A 22495-nucleotide genomic window follows, 5' to 3' on the forward strand; every position below is an offset into this window, starting at 1 on the left:
TGCAGAACCCATCACTATTTAAAACAAAGGTACATATGGCAGCTATTAGTGATTTTGTTCTAGCTCACTCTATTTACATAAAGGGCACAAAACTATTGTGGTTAATGAGTCCATAAGGGACTACAATATTAAGGCTATGTTCACATTTTGTAAGAGATCGGCCGTTCCATGACCCGGCTGGGTACTGCAGTAGCGGCCGTATAATCTCTAGCACCGCTAAGTTCTGATGCGGGTGCATCAGCGCGTGCCCGCATCGGAACTCCCCACTGCATGTCAGTTTCTCGCGACGCCGCTAGGGATCCCGGCTGGAGTGTATACTTGTCACGGCCGCGGCGGCGGTCCGTGTTCCGGGCCGCCGCCGCGACCTCCTCCTGCCCCATGCAGCCGCCGGGGTCCTTGTGCAGGGACCCGGCGCTGCTGCTAGTTCGGCCGGTCTCTCCTGTCTACTGCTCCTGCCACGCCTCGCCTGCCGTCACTAGCAACCAAGCCAGGGGTAGCGACCTGGGGGTCGCCTGCCGCAGCAAGTCCATCCCGCCTTGTGGCGGGCTCTGGTGAAAACCAGCGGCCCCTTAGACTCTGCTCCCTGGTGAGGTTAGTGCTATCGCTAGTGACGGTCCAGTGGATCCACTACTCCAGGCGTTACAGTAGGCTCCAACCATGGATCCCGGCGAGGTGCCTGATATCCGTGACGTAGCCCGTGTGGTCGCCCAACAGGCGCAGCAGATCCAGCAACTCACTGCCGCCTTACAGCAGCCTACTACAGCCCAGCGCACACCACCTCCTGCTGCTTTTTCTACACTTCGACTGGCTCTCCCAAGCAAATACTCTGGTGACTCCAAGTTGTGCAGAGGATTCCTGACTCAGTGCACCATGCATATTGAACTTTTAAGTAGTCAGTTTCCCACCAAGCGCTCTAAAGTGGCTTTCATCATCAGCCTATTGGAGGGTAGAGCTCTGGCCTGGGCCACGCCGCTGTGGGACCGAGATGACCCTGCTGCTGCCAATCTCCGAACCTTCCTAGTCGAGTTTCGCTCCGTTTTTGAGGAACCTGCCCGTGCCTCTTCAGCTGAAACTGCTCTCCTCAACCTCTCTCAAGGGAGCTCCTCTGTTGGCGACTACACCATTCAGTTCCGTACCCTGGCGGCAGAATTAGACTGGAATGAGGCCGCTCTAATAGCCACCTTCAAGAAGGGCCTGTCCAGTCGGGTGAGAGACGTGCTTTCCGCCCGAGACCTACCTACCTCCCTGAACGAACTCATCCTACTGGCCACCAGAGTTTATACTCGTTTTCCGGAGAGGGAGGAGGAGGTTCGGCATGAACAACGACTAAGCCTGTCCCGTCGCCATCACCAGCTGGCGCCGGTCTTCCAGAATCCTGACATTCCGGTGTCCCAGCTCTCTCCTGAGGTTCCTATGCAGGTGGAACGAGCTCGCCTGACGCCTGATGAGAGAAATCGTCGTCTGGAGCTGAATCTCTGCCTCTACTGCGGTGGCCCTGATCACTTTCGGCAGAGATGTCCCCAACGTTGTCCCTAGGTGTGAATGCCACCTCTCCAAGTTTGTCTATGCCGGTTTCCATCCAGACACCCTCAGGACAAAATCACCAGACTACTGCCCTTCTCGATTCTGGGTCAGCAGGCAGTTTTATTGCGGCAACATTGGTCCAAAGATGGCGGCTAACCGTGACCCAACTAGCCAGGCCCCTGACTATCTCCTCGGTCACGGGCGAGATTCTTACCGACCATGTGTACTACCAGACCGCACCTCTAGTCCTCCAGGTGGGTCCTTTACATCAGGAAAAGATATCCTTCTACGTCCTGCCCCATTCTTCTCCCGCCATCCTCCTGGGACTCCCTTGGCTGCAATTACATGCCCCTAAGCTGGACTGGAGAACCGGGGAGATTCTCAGTTGGGGTCAGGACTGTTCCAACCAGTGTCTCAAGTCACCTCAGACCAAGTACTCTATGTCGTCACCTGACCCCGCCAAGCCTCTATCCGGCCTACCGGCGGAAGACCAAGACTTGGCGGATGCCTTCTCTGCCGAGGAGGCGGACTCTCTACCATCTGACCGGGCGTACGATTGTCCCATAGACCTCCTTCCTGGTACTCCTTCTCCACGAGGTCGGGTGTACCCTCTCTCCGTACCCGAGACTGAGGCCATGTCCTCCTACATCCGGGAGAACTTACAGAAGGATTTCATCCAAAAATCCACATCCCCTCGCCACATTATACCTCCCGATCGCCTAGTGCCAGTTGTCACCTCTACTCTTCAGAGAATACCCCCCGGAAAGACCCATGTTCACCCTGCGCTTCGAAGAAGGATTCTGAAGTGGGGACATTCCTCATTGGAGGCCGGGCACCCTAGAGTCCAAAAGACCGGGCAACGGATCTCCCGCCACTACTGGTGGTCCAGTCTGTTCCAAGATGTCAAGGACTTTGTGGCTTCCTGTACCATCTGTGCCAAAAACAAGTCCTCCCGACTAAGGTCTGCCGGCCTATTACAGCCCTTGCCAGTTCCAGACCTTCCCTGGCACCACATAGGGATGGACTTCATCACTGATTTGCCGCCATCTGCAGGCAAGAAAGAGGGGGAGGCCAAAGGGGGGGTACTGTCACGGCCACGGCGGCGTCCCGTGTTCCGGGCCGCCGCCGCGACCTCCTCCTGCCCCATGCAGCCGCCGGGGTCCTTGTGCAGGGACCCGGCGCTGCTGCTAGTTCGGCCCCTGGGGGCGCCTCACCTCTCCTCCGCTCCTGTCTCTCACTGTGCCGGCCGGCGCGCGCGTCCCCGCCTCCTAGGGCGCGCACGCCGGCTGTCTCAGATTTAAAGGGGCAGTGCGCTCCTAACTGGTCCACATGTCAATCACTCCCCTATAAGTTCCAGCTCTGCCCCCTTCCAGGGGTTGGAGCCTCTACATGCTTCCCATAGCGTTTGGCCCAGCTCCCTGTTGTTCCTGACCTTAGTCCTTGTCCCTTGTTCCTGTCTTCAGTCCTTGTCCCTAGTCCTTGCCCGCTGCCTTCCCATTGTTCCTGAGTCCTGTCCGCCACCAGCGAGCACGTCTACAGTCCTCTGCCTGCATCTCCTGTCTACTGCTCCTGCCACGCCTCGCCTGCCGTCACTAGCAACCAAGCCAGGGGTAGCGACCTGGGGGTCGCCTGCCGCAGCAAGTCCATCCCGCCTTGCAGCGGGCTCTGGTGAAGACCAGCGGCCCCTTAGACTCCGCTCCCTGGTGAGGTTAGTGCTATCGCTAGTGACGGTCCAGTGGATCCACTACTCCAGGCGTTACAATACTATGTGTATACACTCCGGACGGGATTCCTCAGAAGGCAGCACTACGGAAGTGCCGTAGAAATAATAGCCTTGATTACTACGGTACCTACGTAGTGTGAACATAACCTAAGATAGTAAATCTATCTTGTCTCTTTTTGTGCCAAAATCCTCTTAGCCTCGCCTCCACAAATGTTCATGCAAACCAGGTCAATACCACAAACCTTTAAAAGATATTTGTCACGTACATGCATCAACTTAAAGTGCCTTGGGATAGATTTGAGAGATTTGAGATTGGTGAGCCATTTATTTCTTTTGTTGCCTGGATATCAAGGGCATGCTTACAAACTTTCCAGCAGAGTCGCTGTGTAGTCATGACCACAAAGATTTTGTTACAGGGACAGTTTGCATAATATATTACCCCTGTTGAATCACATATTATCCCTGTTGAATTTGATGCTCTCAATGTCTTTAACATGTATGTCATCAGTAGGTGGTGCATCAAACATTTCATCAATTAGTTCCCAGGAACAGGTGAACAGGAGAACTATCACTTTAAACCTGAGTGCACCCCATTTTCTCTACTATTGACAGAAAAAATAATTTAAGGCTCTTAGGGTACGTGCACACTGCGAAATGGCGACGGATAACATATCACGCATTTCGCAGCTCGTACCCGCCAGCGGACTGATGCGGACGCACATTCATTGTTTGGACGGAGGGCGCAATCCGCAGAGACGCGCATGCCCGCATCAGTCCGCCGGCGGGTGCGAGCTGTGGAATGCGCAACGGGTTATCTGTCATCTGTCATTCCGCAGTGTGCACATACCCTTAGAGTAAAATGTATATGTTTGATGCCTTTTTACTAAACTGTGTTAAATAGAAACATAATGACTTTAACTTTAGATTTCAAAGAAAGCAAAGTCATGTATAAAATTGATATAAATAATATAATATAAAATTTTAGAGAAAAAAAAATGTAACTTACTGTAAGACACATTCAGGGATATGTACGTTCTCCATAGGAATTATTTGCTCCAGTTCTTCCAGACTATGCACATATCGTATCTTACTGATAAATTTCACACTGTCAAAGGAAATAAATAGATTTAACATGGCTGTATTTGTGCCATCTAAGATTACTTCAGGACATCATTTTTTATGTTTTAAATGGAACTATTTAATTTACTAAACAAATTATGAATGATTAATTCAGCAGTTTGAGATTAATGTCATTTTTGGCAAACTTCTTGCCATTCATATGCAAATAAGGTCATTCCCTGGGGTTGGTACATCATGAGTATTAATCCAACGCCCTGAATGAATATTTATGAGGAGGTAGCGAGTGGGCAAATTGGTGCACCAAGAGGTAAAGTACCAACCTCAGTGCACAAAATGATCTCATTAGCATATGAATAAAAAGTCATATTACACAGAAATGGCGCAGCAGAAGAGAATATTACCGGTACACTGGTAGTCAGCATCCCCTGCCTATAAGATTTTATGGCTGCAGAGCCCCAAGCTTTGGGTCGCTGCCGCATCAAGCTAAGCCCCCCAATTATTTAGTGGTAGCTTCAGGTTACTGCTGAATGGGCAGGGGGTCAGCATCCTGCTAATCAACGATTGTTGTCCAATCATGAGAATAGGCAAGAATTTCAACCCAGAAAACCCCTTTACCAAGCCAAGGTTAGTAGAATAGAGAAGAAATCAGGCAATACCTTTTGGAGGCTAACAGTATATTTGATTGTAAGCTTTCAAGAGTCTAGCTCCCTTCATCAGACATGATGTTATACAAAACTGAAAAAATCACAGACTTATATACACACTAGAGAAAGCTCATCAAAGGATTTTAAGAAACTTTAGAAATAAAATGCAATATACACAGGGTCTGCTATTTACAACAGGTCAATAAACTAAAGCTTGTGAGGCGTGACAAGAGGATGGTAAGCGCTTGTTGCTATCTGATTGTTGTCAGATTAATGGCCTGATAGCAATTAGTGGTCTTCATAGCCAGAACAGGTCACACATAGGCTGACATAAAGCTGGCATGGATGCATTAGTTTATACTAGAAAATGTACCCGGAGCTGCCCAGGTATAAGGTGTCAGGGTGTTAATTAGATTTATTCCAAGGTCGCCCAGGAGGCAAATCTATGCCCTTGTTTTTTTTTGTTTAAGGGGAAATCACCAGGAGCCCTATATATCCCTTTATACGCTATATACCTCGTCAGTCCTGCACTGTTTATGTAAATTGTAGGTTAGAAATAAACTAAAAACTTCCTAAATACCTATATGCAACATTGGCAGTTATATGCAGCCTGGTTATATACAACATTGGCCGTGTTATATACAGCCTGGTTATGTACAACATTGGTAGTGTTATGCTGAGCCTGGTTATATACAACATTGGCAGTGTTAGTGGAGGTCCTGTATACCTGTAGTATATAGTTGGAGGTCCTGTATACCTGTAGTGTATATTTCTGGGGTCCTTTTACCTGTAGTGTGTAGTTCAGGTAGCCCCTCATGCTGTATACACTCCCCCCTTCAAGTATCCCCCAGCGAAATCCGCTGCGGATCCAGCGTCATTCAACCCTATGACACTACATACTCGCAGAGGGATTGACATCCCGCTGCGAGTATGTAAATTAACCCCCTTGGTGGAGGGAGCTTAACTTAACACTGACAGAGGCACCCATCATCCCGCCCGCACAGACCGCTGTTAATTGGTGCAGGCTCCCCTCCAGTGTGTGTTACCTGTGTGTGCAGTGTGGAGATTTTCCCATTCATTTCTATGGGCGCTCTTCCCCCTCCCCCCCTGTACACCTGGCAAGGACCTTCGCTCTAACCTTCCCGGGTACCCGATGTATCTGTGGGCCAAATATTCTACTGTGTGTCTCTCTCCAGAGAAATGTGCAGCCACTGGGAGATCTGTATGGCCGTTGTTAATACTAAATTGGTGTAAGTTCATACATTGACTGAGTCTCTGCCCTGTTTCCCCCACATAGAGGCCTGTTATATATAGAGGCCTGGATATTGCACACACATGATCAGATACACCACATTGGAAGATCTGCAAGAAAATGTTCTGTGTACCTCCTGTGACTGTGGGACAACAACTTTCACTCCACCATAAACCTCAAACTAAGCCATTCCCATAGTGAAATAAATTTTTTGGACACAACTATATGCATTAAAGACCACCAGATACTTACATCGATATACCACAAACCGACAGACCGAACTGCTTACCTGAGAAGCGACAGCACCATCCTAAACAATCTATTATATACAGCCAGGCTATTCGGTACAATCGTATCTGCTCAGAAAAAGCAGACCTGGACCAGCACCTCCTTAGTCTTAGGACTGAATTCCTCCAATTGGGCTACAAACCAAAGCAGCCATTAACAGGGACACTCTCCTCACATACAAGTAGGCCCATGATGAACCCCGAGTTCCCCTAGGTGTCACCTACAATCCACAGCTGGAGATCCTACAAAAGATTTCTAGGGAACTCCAATGTGTGCTACACAAGGACAGCAGACTAAAAGAAATATTTGCAGTCCCCCCTTTGCTTTTATTTCGGCAACCACCAAACCCGCGACAAATCATTATCCGCAGTGCTCTGAAGGCCCCAACGGATAATGGCACCTCACCCTGCCTACAAAACCGGTGCAAAACCTACACACATATCCATATCTCTGACAGTGTACCAGTCCCACAGTCACAGGAGGTACATAGAATCAAGGGAACATTTTCTTGCAGATCTTCCAATGTGTCGTATCTGATCATGTGTGTGTGATGTCCAACAACAGGCCTCTATGTGGGGGAAACAGGATAGAGGCTCAGTCAACGAATGAACTCACACGATTTAGTATTACCAACGGCTGTACAAATATCCCCGTGGCTGCACATTTCTCTGGAGAGGGACACATAGTAGAAGACCTGCAGGTTAAGGTCTTAATGGGACATTTTAAGACACAAAGAGAAAGAAGGGAATGGGAATATAAACTAATGCTCAAATTTAAAACTTTGCAGCATGGTCTCAATATGCATGCCAGCTTCATGTCAGCCTATGTGTGACCTGTTCTGGATATGAAGACCATTAATTGCTATCAGGCCATTAATCTGACAACAATCAGATAGCAGCAAGAGCTTACCATCCTCTTGTCACGCCTCACGAGCTTAAGTTTATTGACCAGTTGTAAATAGCAGACCCTATGTATATTGCATTTTGTTATTTTTAAAGTTTCCTAAAATCCTTTGATGAGCTCTGTCTAGTGTGTATAAGTCTGTAATTTTTTCAGTTTTGTATAACATCTTGTCTGATGAAGGGAGCTAGACTCTCGAATAGGGATGGTCCGAACAGAGTTCAGTTCGGGTTCGTACGAACCCGAACCCTCGGTAATGATGGGAGCGGAGCCCGTATAGCGGGCTGATCCAGCAGGAAGACTGCCTGGAAAACTGGGATACAGCCACAGCCATAGGCTGTATCCCAGTTTTCCAGGCGTTACTCCCGCTGCCGAGCGTTACTCCCTGCTGCCGAGCGTTCGGGTTCATACGAACCCGAACCTCGGCAGGATCGGACCATCCCTACTCTTGAAAGCTTACAATCAAATATACTCAGTTAGCCTCCAAAAGCAGTAGGTAGCACTAAACAATAGGAAACGGCAGTTGTTTGTTCAATGTGCGAACATAGCTTAAACTGAAAAATTCTGTTTTAGGCTATGTTCTCACAATGTCTTTTTTGGGCCATTTAACCCCTTGCCGCAAAATGACGTTCCGGGAACGTCATGAAATGACGCAAAATGACGTTTCTGGTGTAGCAGGCCAGATTAACCCCATCCAGATTATACCCGGTGTAACAGGCCAGAGTATACCCCCAGCCCAGACTATACCTGGGGTAAAATGGCCTAGGCTAGATTATACCCCCGGTATATTTTGGCCTAGGCTATTTTATACACCGGGGTATATTTCGGCCTAGGCTAATTCATACCCCTCAGGCCATTTTAGACCCCCATGAAATCAGTAGCATTGAGTGACAGACACAAGAATTACTTAATTTTTCCACATTTTATTGGGGATTCAGCTTTGTCTGCTGAGGTAAGTGAGAAGCTACTGATGTAAATCTTAAAAATCTAAACACATAGGAGGAGATTTATCAAACATGGGAGGAGATTTATCAAACATGGTGTAAAGTGGAACTGGCTCAGTTGCCCTAGAAACCAATCAGATTCCACTTTTCATTCCTCACAGACTCTTTGGAAAATGAAAGGTAGAATCTGATTGGTTTCTAGGGGCAACTGAGCCAGTTTCTCTTTATACACCATGTTTGATAAATCTCCCCCATGGCTCAGTTGCCCATAGCAACCAATTCACATTTCATTTTCCAAAGAGTCTGTGAGGAATGAAAGGTGGAATCTGATTGGTTGCCTCCCCCACAGCCCCTGTTCACACTCAGCAAGAATGTTGGAATTCAGCGACGGAGCGCTCCGCCGGGGAATCTTGCCGTGCTCAGTGTCTCACTTTGAGTGAAGGAGAGGGTGCACGCACATCCGCTTCCTCCCCTCTCCTCCCCCGCACGCTCTCTCCTTCACTCAAAGCAGCACACTGAGCACTGCCGGATTCCGAGGCGGAGTGCTCCGCTGCGGGATTCCGACATTTTTGCTCAGTGTGAACGGGGCCATAGGGGACATTTATCATTATGTTTTTTTGTGTTTGTTTTTTTTTTTTTTGCTAATAAGGAGATTTTGTGCACTTTATAAATACCTGTCCAAGACTTATTAAGGGTTTTGCGCTATTTTACATTAGTTTTCAATGCTTTTTTCAATGTATGTAAGGGATAGGGGTGTTTTTCTATTAACTAGTTTTCATTAGATTTGTCAAGTGCAAATTTTAATTTTTTTGTGCAAAATCCTACCCTAGCATAGCTTTGTAGCCAAGCTGTTTTAGACTGGGTTCACACTGTGTTATTGCAGTCCATTTTTTTTCCCATTAGGTTTTTGCAAAATGGATGAGAAAAAAGGAAGCGTTTGTGTGCCTCCATTTTGATTAGTTTTTCAATTAATCAGTTTTTCCATTCCATAATAAAAAAAAAACGGATAAAAATGCATCCTTTTTTTTTAGCAAACACAAATACTGTGGTTGACCGCATTTTTGTGTACACTAAAAAAATATGCGTTTTGATCCGTTTTTCAATCCATTTTTTTTGTTGCAAAGAAGGATGAAAAGAACGGACTGAAAAAACTGATAAATTGTGCAATAAATTTTGCAAGATGCATCAAGGCACTTGCGTCTAATGATGATTTTTGCGCAACAACCGTAAAATTTTGCACAGCCCATAAAAACCTCCACCTGCTTAAATAGTGCAGAAGATGCAGTGATAGGACAACGCCCCCTACTGTCAGCTCAATGTAAGCACTGTACTGTATTTCTCAACAAGAGAAAGCAGCTGTGTGTCCGAGTATGATAAAAAAAAAGAAAAAAAATCTGCGCACTTTTCAACAAATTACAGATAAAGTGAAAAAAACAAGTGATAACATTATGTAGTAATGGTGGTCAGCGCCCAGCAGAATAGATGGTGCTTCTTTAAATAGGAGTGTCAGAGCACGAAGGTATATCCCCTGGATGCCGGGGTATGTATACTGAAGAAGAAAAAAATGGATTCCTTCAGCTCATGTAAAATCATTAAATTTTATTTCAGTAATTCATTAAAACGACAGCCGACGCGTTTCGGGCCTAACCTGGCCCTTAATCATGGCATCTAAATAGTGTTACAAGACAAACAAGGTATTAGTGTATATACATACAAGGTGGTTAAAAACTACACATAACACGACATTAGTAACAAAGGATGTGGACAAAGACATGCTGATGTGTATACAAATGATGCTTTAACCATTATATGTCCAGTCTGGATATAGGGCTATATGTAAGATAACCACATTCTAAACAATAATGTGTGTGGTATAACATGGGTTCAACACAGTATACATGTATTGACACTCAATGCAACATAGAGAAAAACTTTGTCTGATTAATTAGAAAAATATGACACACTCTCATTAAATACCTGTGGTTTGTACAATCACTGGGAAAAGAGGATAATATCTTCCATATTCAGAAAGTCCCCAAGAAACAGGGAGTCTCTGTAATAAACAAATAAGATGGACATATGATACATGCATAGATTGGTAGCACCTGGCATGCAATAAAAGTATAGAGCCTATGTGAACAGATTGTATGGGAAGAAGCATTAGTGGTGCTGCTCACCTCTGGGACCAGAACAACAGGGGAAACGCAGATAACGCCGCATGGAGTCGCGGCGTATGGCGCAAATAGCTCTGTCTTATTATTTTGTTTTGTTTTGCTTTATATCTATGTTTGCTCTCTGTAGTGCCCATTTCCCTTACTAATGCTCAGTATATGTCCGGTTTTGCCGGTTATCAATCCGGATACAGAGCTATTTGCGCCATACGCCGCGACTCCATGCGGCGTTATCTGCGTTTCCCCTGTTGTTCTGGTCCCAGAGGTGAGCAGCACCACTAATGCTTCTTCCCATACAATCTGTTCACATAGGCTCTATACTTTTATTGCATGCCAGGTGCTACCAATCTATACATGTATCATATGTCCATCTTATTTGTTTATTACAGAGACTCCCTGTTTCTTGGGGACTTTCTGAATATGGGAGATATTATCCTCTTTTCCCAGTGATTGTACAAACCACAGGTATTTAATGAGAGTGTGTCATATTTTTCTAATTAATCAGACAAAGTTTTTCTCTACGTTGCATTGAGTGTCAATACATGTATACTGTGTTGAACCCATGTTATACCACACACATTATTGTTTAGAATGTGGTTATCTTACATATAGCCCTATATCCAGACTGGACATATCATGGTTAAAGCATCATTTGTATACACATCAGCATGTCTTTGTCCACATCCTTTGTTACTAATGTCGTGTTATGTGTAGTTTTTAACCACCTTGTATGTATATACACTAATACCTTGTTTGTCTTGTAACATTATTTAGATGCCATGATTAAGGGCCAGGTTAGGCCCGAAACGCGTCGGCTGTCGTTTTAATGAATTACTGAAATAAAATTGAATGATTTTACATGAGCTGAAGGAATCCAGTTTTTTCTTCTTCAGATAACATTATGGCCCGGCGACATATAGCATGGCCTAGGCTGTTTTACACCCCCAGGTATAGAGTTTATCCTCCGGTGTATACTGTGGCCTAGTTCGACATTAGATGGATATATTTTGGCCTATACGGGTATACTCTGATCTAGGCTATGTTACACCCTGGGGTATAGTTTGGTCTAGGCTATTTTACACACCGGGTACAGTTTGGCCTAGGCTATTATATACCCCGGGGTATACTCTGGCCTAGGTTTTTTTATGCCCCGGTGTATACTCCTGCCTAGGCTATTTTATACCCTGGGGTATACTCTGGCTTAGGCTATTTTGTACCCCAGGGCAGGGGCGTAGCTAGGGGTTCAGCCTAGGGGGGGGGGGCGAGTGAGTCTGAGTGGGCCCCCAACCAACCTTACCCACAGAAAACCTCAGCAGGCTTTCTGAATAAAGGGTATATTCTTCTACATTACTTATAGTGAATAAGGATAAAGAGCAGTGTAAAAGGCTTCTACTTTTCACATACAGAACCACAGAAAATTAAAGGGCTTATCTGAGATTAGAAAAATATAGCTGCCTTCTTTCAGAAACAGCACCTCAGTTTGGGTGTGGTAGTGCCATTCAGTTCCACTGAAGTGAATGAAGCCAAGTTGTAATACCACACACAACCTAAAGGCAGGGTTAATGCTGTTTTTTGAAGAAAGCAACTGTGCTTTTTTATTATTTATTCTGGAGAACCCGTTTAACCAGATTATCTTTGCCTACAAATAATAGTGGTAGAAGTAATACGCTTTTAGACATTAAAAGGGGTCAACTGGTTATAATCATCTAAGTATGTACAATCCAAGATATGTGATGAGCTGCTAGATATCTTTCTCCTATCTATCTATCTATCTATCTATCTATCAATCATCTATCTCCATAGCTGATAAGTACTAGAAGTAATTTACAAATCTACACTACCGTTCAAAAGTTTGGGGTTACCCAAACAATTTTGTGTTTTCCATGAAAAGTCACACTTATTCACCACCATACGTTGTGAAATGAATAGAAAATAGAGTCAAGACAATGACAAGGTTAGAAATAATGATTTGTATTTGAAATAACATTGTTTTTACATCAAACTTTGCTTTTGTCAAAGAATCCACCTTTGGCACACCTTTGGCATTCTAGCTATTAATCTGTTGAGGTAAGCTGGAGAAATTGCACCCCACGCTTCTAGAAGCAGCTCCCACAAGTTGGATTGGTTGGATGGGCACTTCTGGCGTACCATACGGTCAAGCTGCTCCCACAACAGCTCAATGGGGTTCAGATCTGGTGACTGCGCTGGCCAATCCATTACCGATAGAATACCAGCTGCCTGCTTCTGCTGTAAATAGTTCTTGCACAATTTGGAGGTGTGTTTAGGGTCATTGTCCTGTTGTAGGATGAAATTGGCTCCAATCAAGCGCTGTCCACTGGGTATGGCATGGCGTTGCAAAATTGAGTGATAGCCTTCCTTATTCAGAATCCCTTTACCCTGTACAAATCTCCCACCTTACCAGCACCAAAGCAACCCCAGACCATCACATTACCTCAGGCATTCTTCCAGCATCTTTTCATTTGTTCTGTGTCTCACAAACGTTCTTCTTTGTGATCCAAACACCTCAAACTTGGATTCATCCATCCACAACACTTTTTGCCAGTCTTCCTCTGTCCAATGTCTGTGTTTTTTTGCCCATCTTAATCTTTTTCTTTTATTGGCCAGTCTCAGATATGGCTTTTTCTTTGCCACTCTGCCCTGAAGCCCAAAATCCCGCAGCCGCCTCTTCACTGTAGATGTTGTAGACCTGTGAGGCGTCTGTTTCCTAAACTAGAGACTCTAATGTGCTTATCTTCTTAGTTGTGCAACGCGGCCTCCCACTTCTTTTTCTACTCTGGTTAGAGCCTGTTTGTGCTGTCCTCTGAAGGGATTGGTACACACCGTTGTAGGAAATCTTCAATTTCTTAGCAATTTCTCACATGGAATAGCCTTCATTTCTAAGAACAAGAATAGACTGTCGAGTTTCAGATGAAAGTTCTCTTTTTCTGGCCATTTTGAGCATTTAATTGACCCCACAAATGTGATGCTCCAGAAACACAATCTGCTCAAAGGAAGGTCAGTTTTGTAGCTTCTGTAACGAGCTAGACTGTTTTCAGATGTGTGAACATGATTGCACAAGGGTTTTCTAATCATCAATTAGCCTTCTGAGCCAATGAGCAAACACATTGTACCATTAGAACACTGGAGTGATAGTTGCTGGAAATGGGCCTCTATACACCTATGTAGATATTGCATCAAAAACCAGACATTTGCAGCTAGAATAGTCATTTACCACAGTAGCAATGTATAGAGTGTATTTGTTTAAAGTTAGGACTAGTTTAAAGTTATCTTCATTCAAAAGTACAGTGCTTTTCCTTAAAAAATAAGGACATTTCAATGTGACCCCAAACTTTTGAACAGTAGTGTATATGTTTCTGAAACCAGTTGATTTTGGGGGGAAAATTGCCAGGGTACCCCTTTAACTGACTTTAGTGTAAGGTGTATAGGTACCTGCAATTGCAACTACATGATGGTCCAGGTACAACAAGGGGGTCAAATGTGTTGGGGGTGCTTGTGAAAATGTGGCAAGGGCTAAGCAGTAGAGGGAGGGAAAGCATTCAACATAGTAGGAGATCTATAAAGGGACATAAGTTAGCATGGCCTCTGAAAGAGTGTGGGTGCTGAATGAGGAAGAAGGCCAGGGATCAGAGTGGATGTGGTGGGACTAGAAGGATCAGCATGTCATATACAGGGGGACTAGAAGGATCAGCATGTCATATACAGGAGGACTAGAAGGGTCAGCATGTCATATACAGGGGGACTAGAAGGCTCAGCATGTCATATACAGGGGGACTAGAAGGTTCAGCATGTCATATACAGGGGGACTAGTAGGCTCAGCGTGTCATGTACAGGGGGACTACAAGGCTCAGCATGTCATATACAGGGGGACTAGAAGGCTCAGCATGTCATATACAGGAGGAATAGAAGGCTCAGTATGTCATATACAGGGGGACTAGAAGGATCAGCATGTCATATACAGGGGGACTAGAAGGCTTTTGAAGACAGCACTAACTGTCTGAGACCTCAGTGGGCCCCTGCCTGAGTGGGCCCAGGAGAGAACGTCATTCTCTCCCTGCCTCCCCCCTCTGTCCCTAGCAGCGATCGGGCAGCGGGAGGAGGCTGTGTCATACAGCCTCCTCCTGCTGCCCCTGCCCGGAGGGGAGCCACGCTAAGCTGAGAAGCTCCCAGACTTGATTTATACACCTGAATGGTCTGTGTGATTGACTGGTTTCTCTGCCTGTCTGCAACCTGGGAGATCAGAGCGCCGGTCCAATGGGGATCCGGACCGGGCTCTTGGTCAGCATAAAAGAAACCTGAGGCAGTCTCCAAGCGCTGAGGAATGCCTTAGTTGCCTCAGACTGCCTAGGGCCGACTGAGGCATGTAGGTAGAGACGGTGGGTGGGTTGTGACCTAGGGCCCACTGTCTTGTCCTGTCCGTACCTCCCTGTCCTGACAGAATAGCCAGCCTGACTGTCGTTTTTGCCTCGGACAACAGGACTGCCATGACCAATATAGTAGACCAAATGCAGCAGCTCAACAACATGGTGCAGGAGCTAGTGGTGAGGGTCCAGGAACAGGAGACAGCCCCCGAAAATTTACTATGACCACTTCGGCACCTCCTGAGCCGCCCGAGCCTGAGCTCCCAGAAGAGTTCACCGGGGACAGGAGAAGCTTTTGTGCCTTCCGGGAGGGATGTAAGTTGTTCTTCAGGTTACGTCCTCGCTTCTCTGGAGATGAGGCTCAGAAGGTAGGCATAGTTATGTCCCTTCTCCAGGGGTCACCACGGGAAATGGCCTCTCCTTGCCACCTGACTCTCCCGAACTACTGACAGTCGACCAATTTTTCCCGGCTTTGGGGTTGCTTTATGACAATCCTGATGAGTGCCGCCAATGCCGAGCATCAGCTGACAGTGTTGAGACAGGGCAGACGTCCAGTGGAGGATTACTGTTCAGAATTTAGGCAGTGGAGCGGCCCTTCCACTTGGAATGACTCTGCCCTCCAGTTTCAGTTCCATGCCAGACCATTTAAAGGACATGCTGGTGGCTTATCCCACCCCTGACACTCTCGAGGAGAGCATGACATTAGCAATTCGGGTTGACCGACGTGGACGTTTAAGGGACAGACAGCGGGAGAGAGGTACCCCAGACCATCCCAGAACCCCCTTGTCTCCGACCTCCCTACCTAAACCTTCCCCTCCTGCCGTAACCATGCTAGAGGAACCTATGCAGGTAGACTCCACCGACACGAAGGTCAGACGAGCGTACCATCTGCAAAACAACTTGTGTCTGTATTGTGGGAAAGCAGCACACCGAGTTCAGCGCCCGAGAGACTATTGAGGGGTTCCCTAAGGCGCACAGGTAACCTTCACCCAAAAGAATAGGTTACTTTTGCCAATTTCTCTGGTGTTGGGGGAGAAAAGTATTTCAGGGTATGCCCAGATTGATTCTGGGTCCTCAGCAAATTTTATTATTCCTAGGTTTTTTCAGGTTTAGAGGTATGTCCCCTGCTGCTCAAGTGTCCGGTAATGTCACTGTAGTAGACTCTGCCCCCTTTGCCCAAGGGGACGTACGGTATATGAACCCCTGCCTGGAAGTTAAGGTGGGGTCTGTTCATGTTAAAAACATGGATTTTCTTGCATAATTTGTCGTCTGATGTGATTCTGGGATTACCCTGGCTAGAGGCACACAACCCTGTCTTTGATTGGTCCAGCAGGGAACTTGTGCGGTGGGGGCCTTAGTGTGTTTCCCACTGTATTGCTCTGTCTCTTGCAGAGTGCTCCCCTGGGGAGGAGGAGATTCCCGAATTTTTGTCTGATTATTCAGATGTGTTCGATAAAAGAGCTGTGGATGGATTGCCACCCCACAGACCATATGACTTTGCGATTGAGTTAACTCCCGGGGCTAAATATCCCAGGGGTCATATATTTAACTTGTCCTGTCCTGAGAGGGAGGCCATGCAGGAAAACATAAAGGATAGTCTGCGTAATGGCCCTATTCGTCCTACCTCCTCTCCCTTGGAGGCGGAATTCTTTTTTGTGGGCAAAAAAGACGGTGGGCTTCAGCCCTGTATTGACTACCGGGAATTAAACAAAATTATGGTTAAGAATCAGCACCTGCTACCCCTGATCCCGGATTTGTTTAACCAGATAGTTAGAGCTAAATGGTTTTCTAAGGTGGACTTATGGGGGGCATATAATTTAATCAGAATCGGGAAAGGTGATGAGTAGAAGACCGCCTTCAATATCCCAGGAGCCATTTTGAATATCTTTAAATGCCCTTTGGGTTATGTAATGCCCCGGCGGTCTTCCAACATTTTGTTAATGACATTTTTTGGGAGCATTTAGGTTGTTTTCTTGTTGATTATCTGGATGACCTTTTTCCCCCTGATTGGGTTTCTCACATTGTGCATGTCCGTACAGTTATGGAGCTTCTGAGACAAAATAATCTTTGTGCCAAGTTGTCGAAATGCCAGTTCGGTATCCAAAAGGTCTAGTTTCTGAGTTATTATATAACCCCAAACTTATTTGGTATGGATCCACTTAAGGTTGTAGCCATTGAAAATTGGGAGCGACCCAATAACCTGAAGGCTCTGCAGAGGTTTTTGGGATTCGCCAATTACTATAGGAAGTTTATCAAAGGCTTTTCACTAATAGCCAAACCCCTTACGGAATTTAACTAGGAAGGGGGCGGATCTGGTAAACTGGACCTCGGAAGCTATCAAGGCATTTGAAAAACTTCGGTGGTGTTTCTTAGAAGCTCCAGTGCTGGCACAGCCAGACTTTGAGCCTCCTTTCATTGTGGAAGTGGACGCATCTGAGGTGGGGGTAGGAGCTGTCTTGTCTCAAGGATCAGACTAAGACTATGTTCACACTACGCCAGTCTCCGGACGTAGCGCATTCTGTGAATAAGCGGCCGGAGATTTAAGTGATTGCGTACAATGGAAAGTATACGAAGTACGGCTGCACAGTTCACACTACGTACGAACTTACGCCCGGATCGTACGCGGCACCGTAGAAAATGAACCAGACCATTGTTTCAGGACGAAAATGCCGTAACTTACGCCCGTAGCGTAACATGCTGTCCCGTACGTAGTGGCGATTTCTTCATTTTTCCACTTTTCTTTGCCGATTTAAAAGGTTCTGTGGGGTGTCCGGGGCTAGGCGAAGATTTCCAAGTAAAAGACCGCTGTCAGATCGCTACATAGGGCGCTCGGGAAGCGTAAGTAGACTACGGACGTAAGTTCACGGTCCGTACGTAGGCGGCCGCAACTTGCGTAAATTCCCGGCCGGAGTTTAACACGTATATGTGCGGCCGGACATATATACGTAGTGTGAACATAGCCTTATGGTGCGTTTACACACACAGATTTATCTGACAGATTTCTGAAGCCAAAGCCAGGAATGGATTGGAGAAGAGGAGAAATCTCAGTCATTCCTTTATGACCTATTCCAAGTTTATAGTCTGTTCCTGGCCTCGGCTTAAAAAATCTGTCAGATAAATCTGTCTGTGTAAACGCACCATTAGCAACCGTCATCTTGTTGTCAACTTTTCTAGGAAATTCTCTCAAGCTGAATGTAATTATGATATTGGCAACAGAGAATTACTGGCTATTAAGATAGCGTTCGATGAATGGAGGCACTTCCTGGAGGGTGCCAAACATAAGGTGGTTGTGCTTACTGACCATAAGAATCTGGAGTACTTAGACAGTGCTAAACATCTCACTCCACTTCAGGCTAGATGGGCCTTGCTTTTCACTAGGTTCAACCTTGAAATCACGAATCGTCCTGGTTCCCGAAATATCAAGGCTGACGCCTTGTCTCGCAGCTTTGACATCGAGAGCTATCCCAGGAACCAGCCCGATGCGATTCTAAACCCCGCTGTTGTTGTGTCAGTCTTGCAACCAGACCTGGTGACTCAGATCGCGGAGTCTCAGGCTCTGGCACCCCGTAATACTCCGGAGTCTCTCCTGTTTGTGCCTCCGAATCTTCGCCTCCGGGTCTTGGAGTAGATTCATAGTTCAGTTTTGGCTGGTCACCCAGGGGTAGCAGGAACTAAGTATTTACTCTCACGCCATTACTGGTGGCCATCCTGGGCCCGGGATGTCAAGTCTTTTGTTGGTGCTTGTAAGACCTGTGCTCGGTACAAGGTTCCACGTAGGCCATCTGAGGGTCTCTTACATCCTCTGCCGGTCCCTACGAGACCTTGGACACACATTTTGATGGTTTTATTACTGACCTGCCACTATCTAAGCGAAAGACTGTGATTTGGGTGGTCTTAGATAGGTTTTCGAAGATGTGCCACCTCATTCCGCTGTGTAAACTGAATACTGCTTGTACTCTAGCCATGCTGTTTATCAACCACATTCTGCGCTTGCATGGTGTCACTGAAAACATTGTTTCCGACAGAGGTGTTCAGTTTGTGGCAAAATTCTGGAGAGAATTCTGTGGAAGATTGGGTATCTCTTAGCCCTTTTCGTCTGCCTTCCATCCGCAGACGAATGGGCAGACCGAGAGGATCAATCAGTCTCTAGAACAGTTTTTGAGGTGTTTCGTGGCTGATGCTCAAGACAGATGGAGGGACTTTATTTCACTAGCAGAGTTTGCTCTTAACAATCATGAACGATTTTCTATTAAGATGTTGCCGTTCTTTTGTAATTATGGTTTTAACCCCAGGTATTCATCCACTCACTCCGCCGAATCTGTGAACCCCTCAGCTGAAGCCATATATTCTAAACTGTGCACAGTTTGGGCCCAAGCTCATTAGGTTAAAGCCCAAGAGTCATACCAAAAGCATGCTAATAAAAGACACATATCTGGCCATCAATATGTACTAGGTGATAAGGTCTGGCTCTCCACCAGAAATTTGAGGTTAAGGGTGCAGTCAGGTAAACTGGCGCCCAAATATTTTGGACCTTATACTATTGTGGAGGTATTAATCCTATTACTTTCTGATTGAAACTGCCTACATCTCTCCATATTATTAGTGTGTTTCATAAGGCTCTGTTAAAAAGGTATATTCCTCCGGTGTCTCCATCGCCTCCCCCTGCTCCACTCATCATCCAGGGTAAATTGGAGTATGAGGTGGAGAACTCTCATTGGGTACAGGGCTCATTGCAGTATCTTGTCCACTGGAAGGGCTTTAGGTCAGAGGAATGTATGTGGGTTTCTGGGAAGGACATGCATGCCCCACGTCTAGTTCAGCAATTTCCCGCACGTAATCCGTCTAAGCCGGATCCGTTCAATAAGGGTCCTGAGGCCCCTCATAAGAGGGGGTTACTAGCCTGGTGTGAACTGGGCCTGGTGTTTGCTTTTGTGTGCCACACCCGATTGCTTCTCAGCTTCATGGCAATGCAGGAGTTAAGCTGAGAAGCTCCTAGACTTGAATTATACACCTGAGTGGTCTGTGTGATTGGTTTCTCTGCCTGTCTGGAACCTAGGAGATCAGAGTGCCCGTCCAATCGGGATCCGGACCGGGCTCTTGGTCAGCATAAAAAAAAAGCTGAGGCAGTCTCCAAGCGCTGGCTATTAGGTTAAGTTCTGGTCTCAGCTTCCCTGTGTCTATTCCTGCTACTCCCTTCCTAATTCACTCTGACTGCTCAACTGCTCGTATGGTTCTGACTTGGCTTCCTCACTATTCTATATTGTGTTTGTCTGCCTGTCTTGTTTTGTGTTCCACATATACACCGTAGGGAACGCCTTCGTAGTTGTCTGTGGCTGCCTGGGGCCAACTGAGGCAAGTAGTTAGGGACAGTGGGTGGGTTGTGACCTAGGGCTCACTGTCTTGTCCTGCCCGTACCTCCCTGTCCTGACAGGCAGGGTTCTAAACAACCGGAACCCGACCTTCTGACATGTCACTATAACATGTTAGAAGTTTTTTTTAAATGGTAGGTTCACTTTAAGGCCAGCTAACAGCCATTAGTTCATAATATCGGCCATTATTGTACAAATGACAGCCGTTATTTGGCTTTAAAGGGCCAGGAACAGTCTTAAAGATACACATCAGTATTTACAACCACATTATCAAACCTTCTTATAAAGTCAAATGCAAAAAAAATAAAAATCCTACCTTATGAATGGTCTAGAGATTGCCAATACAGTCCGGATGAACCAAGAAGGGTGGACAATAATTAAAGATTTCAAATTTTTTCTCAGTCTGCATGACAAAAAAAAGAATATTGTAATTGTAATATTGTAAAAAATTGACATGTAAATGAGCTTTGTTAAGATTGTGTAAATACTTAAAGCAGCTTCACCTGCTTTACAAAAGTCTGATGGCAATATTATGCAACATCCAACAAACAACATCCAACAGTGTTGACAAGCGTAAAAATACTTTGACCCGTGACGGTAAGAAAATAAAGCAGCCTTAAATTATAGACATAATCGGAGATTTCTCACTATGGACAAAACCTGACATTTTACAGATGACTGCATCTGTAAAAATGTGAACCCTCAAAATATTACATAGTAATAATAAGACTGGTCAACAAACTTTCAAACGTTGTTTGGTTCAGAAATAAAATTATCCATTTCTTAATGATTTTTATGTGCTGAATTTAAATATCACAAGCAAAAATGTTAAATGGCTCTAGTTTCTATGATATCGAAGAGTTCTCATGTTACTGTTTTGTGAATTGTATAGAATACAGTATAATAGCCTACATATTTATTACTTCTGCAATCATAAGGAAGCAAGTTTACTGTTCATAAACTTTTGAAATATATTCATAGAAAACTTAGTTCTATCTGAAATCAACTACAATTTACAGGCATATCCAAGAATTTTTACAAATTAATTATGTTTATTGAACTCTGGAATGTAGGTCCTTATTCAATGGCTATTCGGTGCATTTACACATGTTTTGTTCATCCGCCTGCGTAGGATCAACAGTGAATACTGTTCTTTCCTGCAGCAGGCCGATGAAATGATCGTACGATTAAGAGAGAGAGGTTATCCAGAACAGGTTATCGCACAAGGATATGAAAAAGCAGTGAAAATGGATAGGAGACATCTAATCTATAAAAAGAAAGAAAATGGCTGAACAAATTAAAAGAGTGATACAACAAAATTGGTTCATTCTAAGAGAATATAAACATCTAAAAGATAAACCTGATATAACTGTCCAACAGTAATCTGCAAGCATTGATTCCATTTACCCTGATACCTTAGGCTAGGTTCACACTGTGCTTTTGCAATCTGTTTTTTTCATCCGTTTTTTGCAGAAAAAGAACAGGACCTCTCAGTATCCTGCAGAGAGAGATCGATGAAGGGCCTGATCACATGACCCGCAGGTCCTCAATACTACGGTGTGGAAATCGGCAGGCAGAGAGAAAGAGGGAGAAGACTGAAATGTAAGTGCTGTGTGTATGTCAGTCAGCAAGTGTGTGTTAGTCAGTAATGTGTGTGTTAGTCATGTTTCAAGCGATTGTGCATAGTGGGTGGATGGATGGATGGATGAGGGGCCTGAGGCTCTGTCGCCAAGGGCCCGCAAAAACCTGGAGCTGGCCCTGGATACACTTTACTGTTTTTGCCACAAAAAGTATGTACTTTACAAATCTAGCGGCCACAATCTAAATAGCCTGTCACATTAAAGCGACTCTGTACCCACAATCTGACCTCCCCAAACCGCATGTACCTTCAGATAGCTGCTTTTAATCCAAGATCTGTCCTGGGGTCCGTTCGGTAGGTAATGCAGTTATTGTCCTAAAAACAACTTTTAAACTTGCAGCCTGTGCCAAACAGGAGTATATGTGCCCTAACTTTGCACCACTCCTCCATCACTCCTCCCCACCTTCTTCATCATTAGGAATGCTCCAGGCAGATTGCCTCCTATTCTCCACCTGTGTCAGCCCAGCACATGGGCTGGATCGATAAGCACCTGTGCAGTGTTCAGCATGTAGAAAATGTTCCTGTGGCATTCCTAATGATGAAGAGGGTGGGGAGGAGGGACGGAGGGGTGGTGCAAAGTAA

General features: G+C 45.6%; 1 protein-coding gene across 2 annotated transcripts in view; it reads right to left on the reverse strand.

The window, feature by feature from the left end:
* The window catches only part of ATCAY (ATCAY kinesin light chain interacting caytaxin), a 211983-nt gene that overhangs the window by 35570 nt on the left and 153918 nt on the right, over positions 1 to 22495 (reverse strand). For both annotated transcript variants that reach the window (XM_069962602.1, XM_069962604.1), the window contains exons 8-9: positions 20591 to 20677; positions 4254 to 4352 (exon numbers count right to left, since the gene is read on the reverse strand). In XM_069962602.1, coding sequence (XP_069818703.1) covers positions 4254 to 4352; positions 20591 to 20677 — 186 coding nt within the window. The remainder of the gene's footprint in view (positions 1 to 4253; positions 4353 to 20590; positions 20678 to 22495) is intronic.

Source organism: Dendropsophus ebraccatus, chromosome 3 (assembly GCF_027789765.1).
Source record: "Dendropsophus ebraccatus isolate aDenEbr1 chromosome 3, aDenEbr1.pat, whole genome shotgun sequence".
In the NCBI taxonomy this organism is placed as follows: domain Eukaryota; kingdom Metazoa; phylum Chordata; class Amphibia; order Anura; family Hylidae; genus Dendropsophus; species Dendropsophus ebraccatus.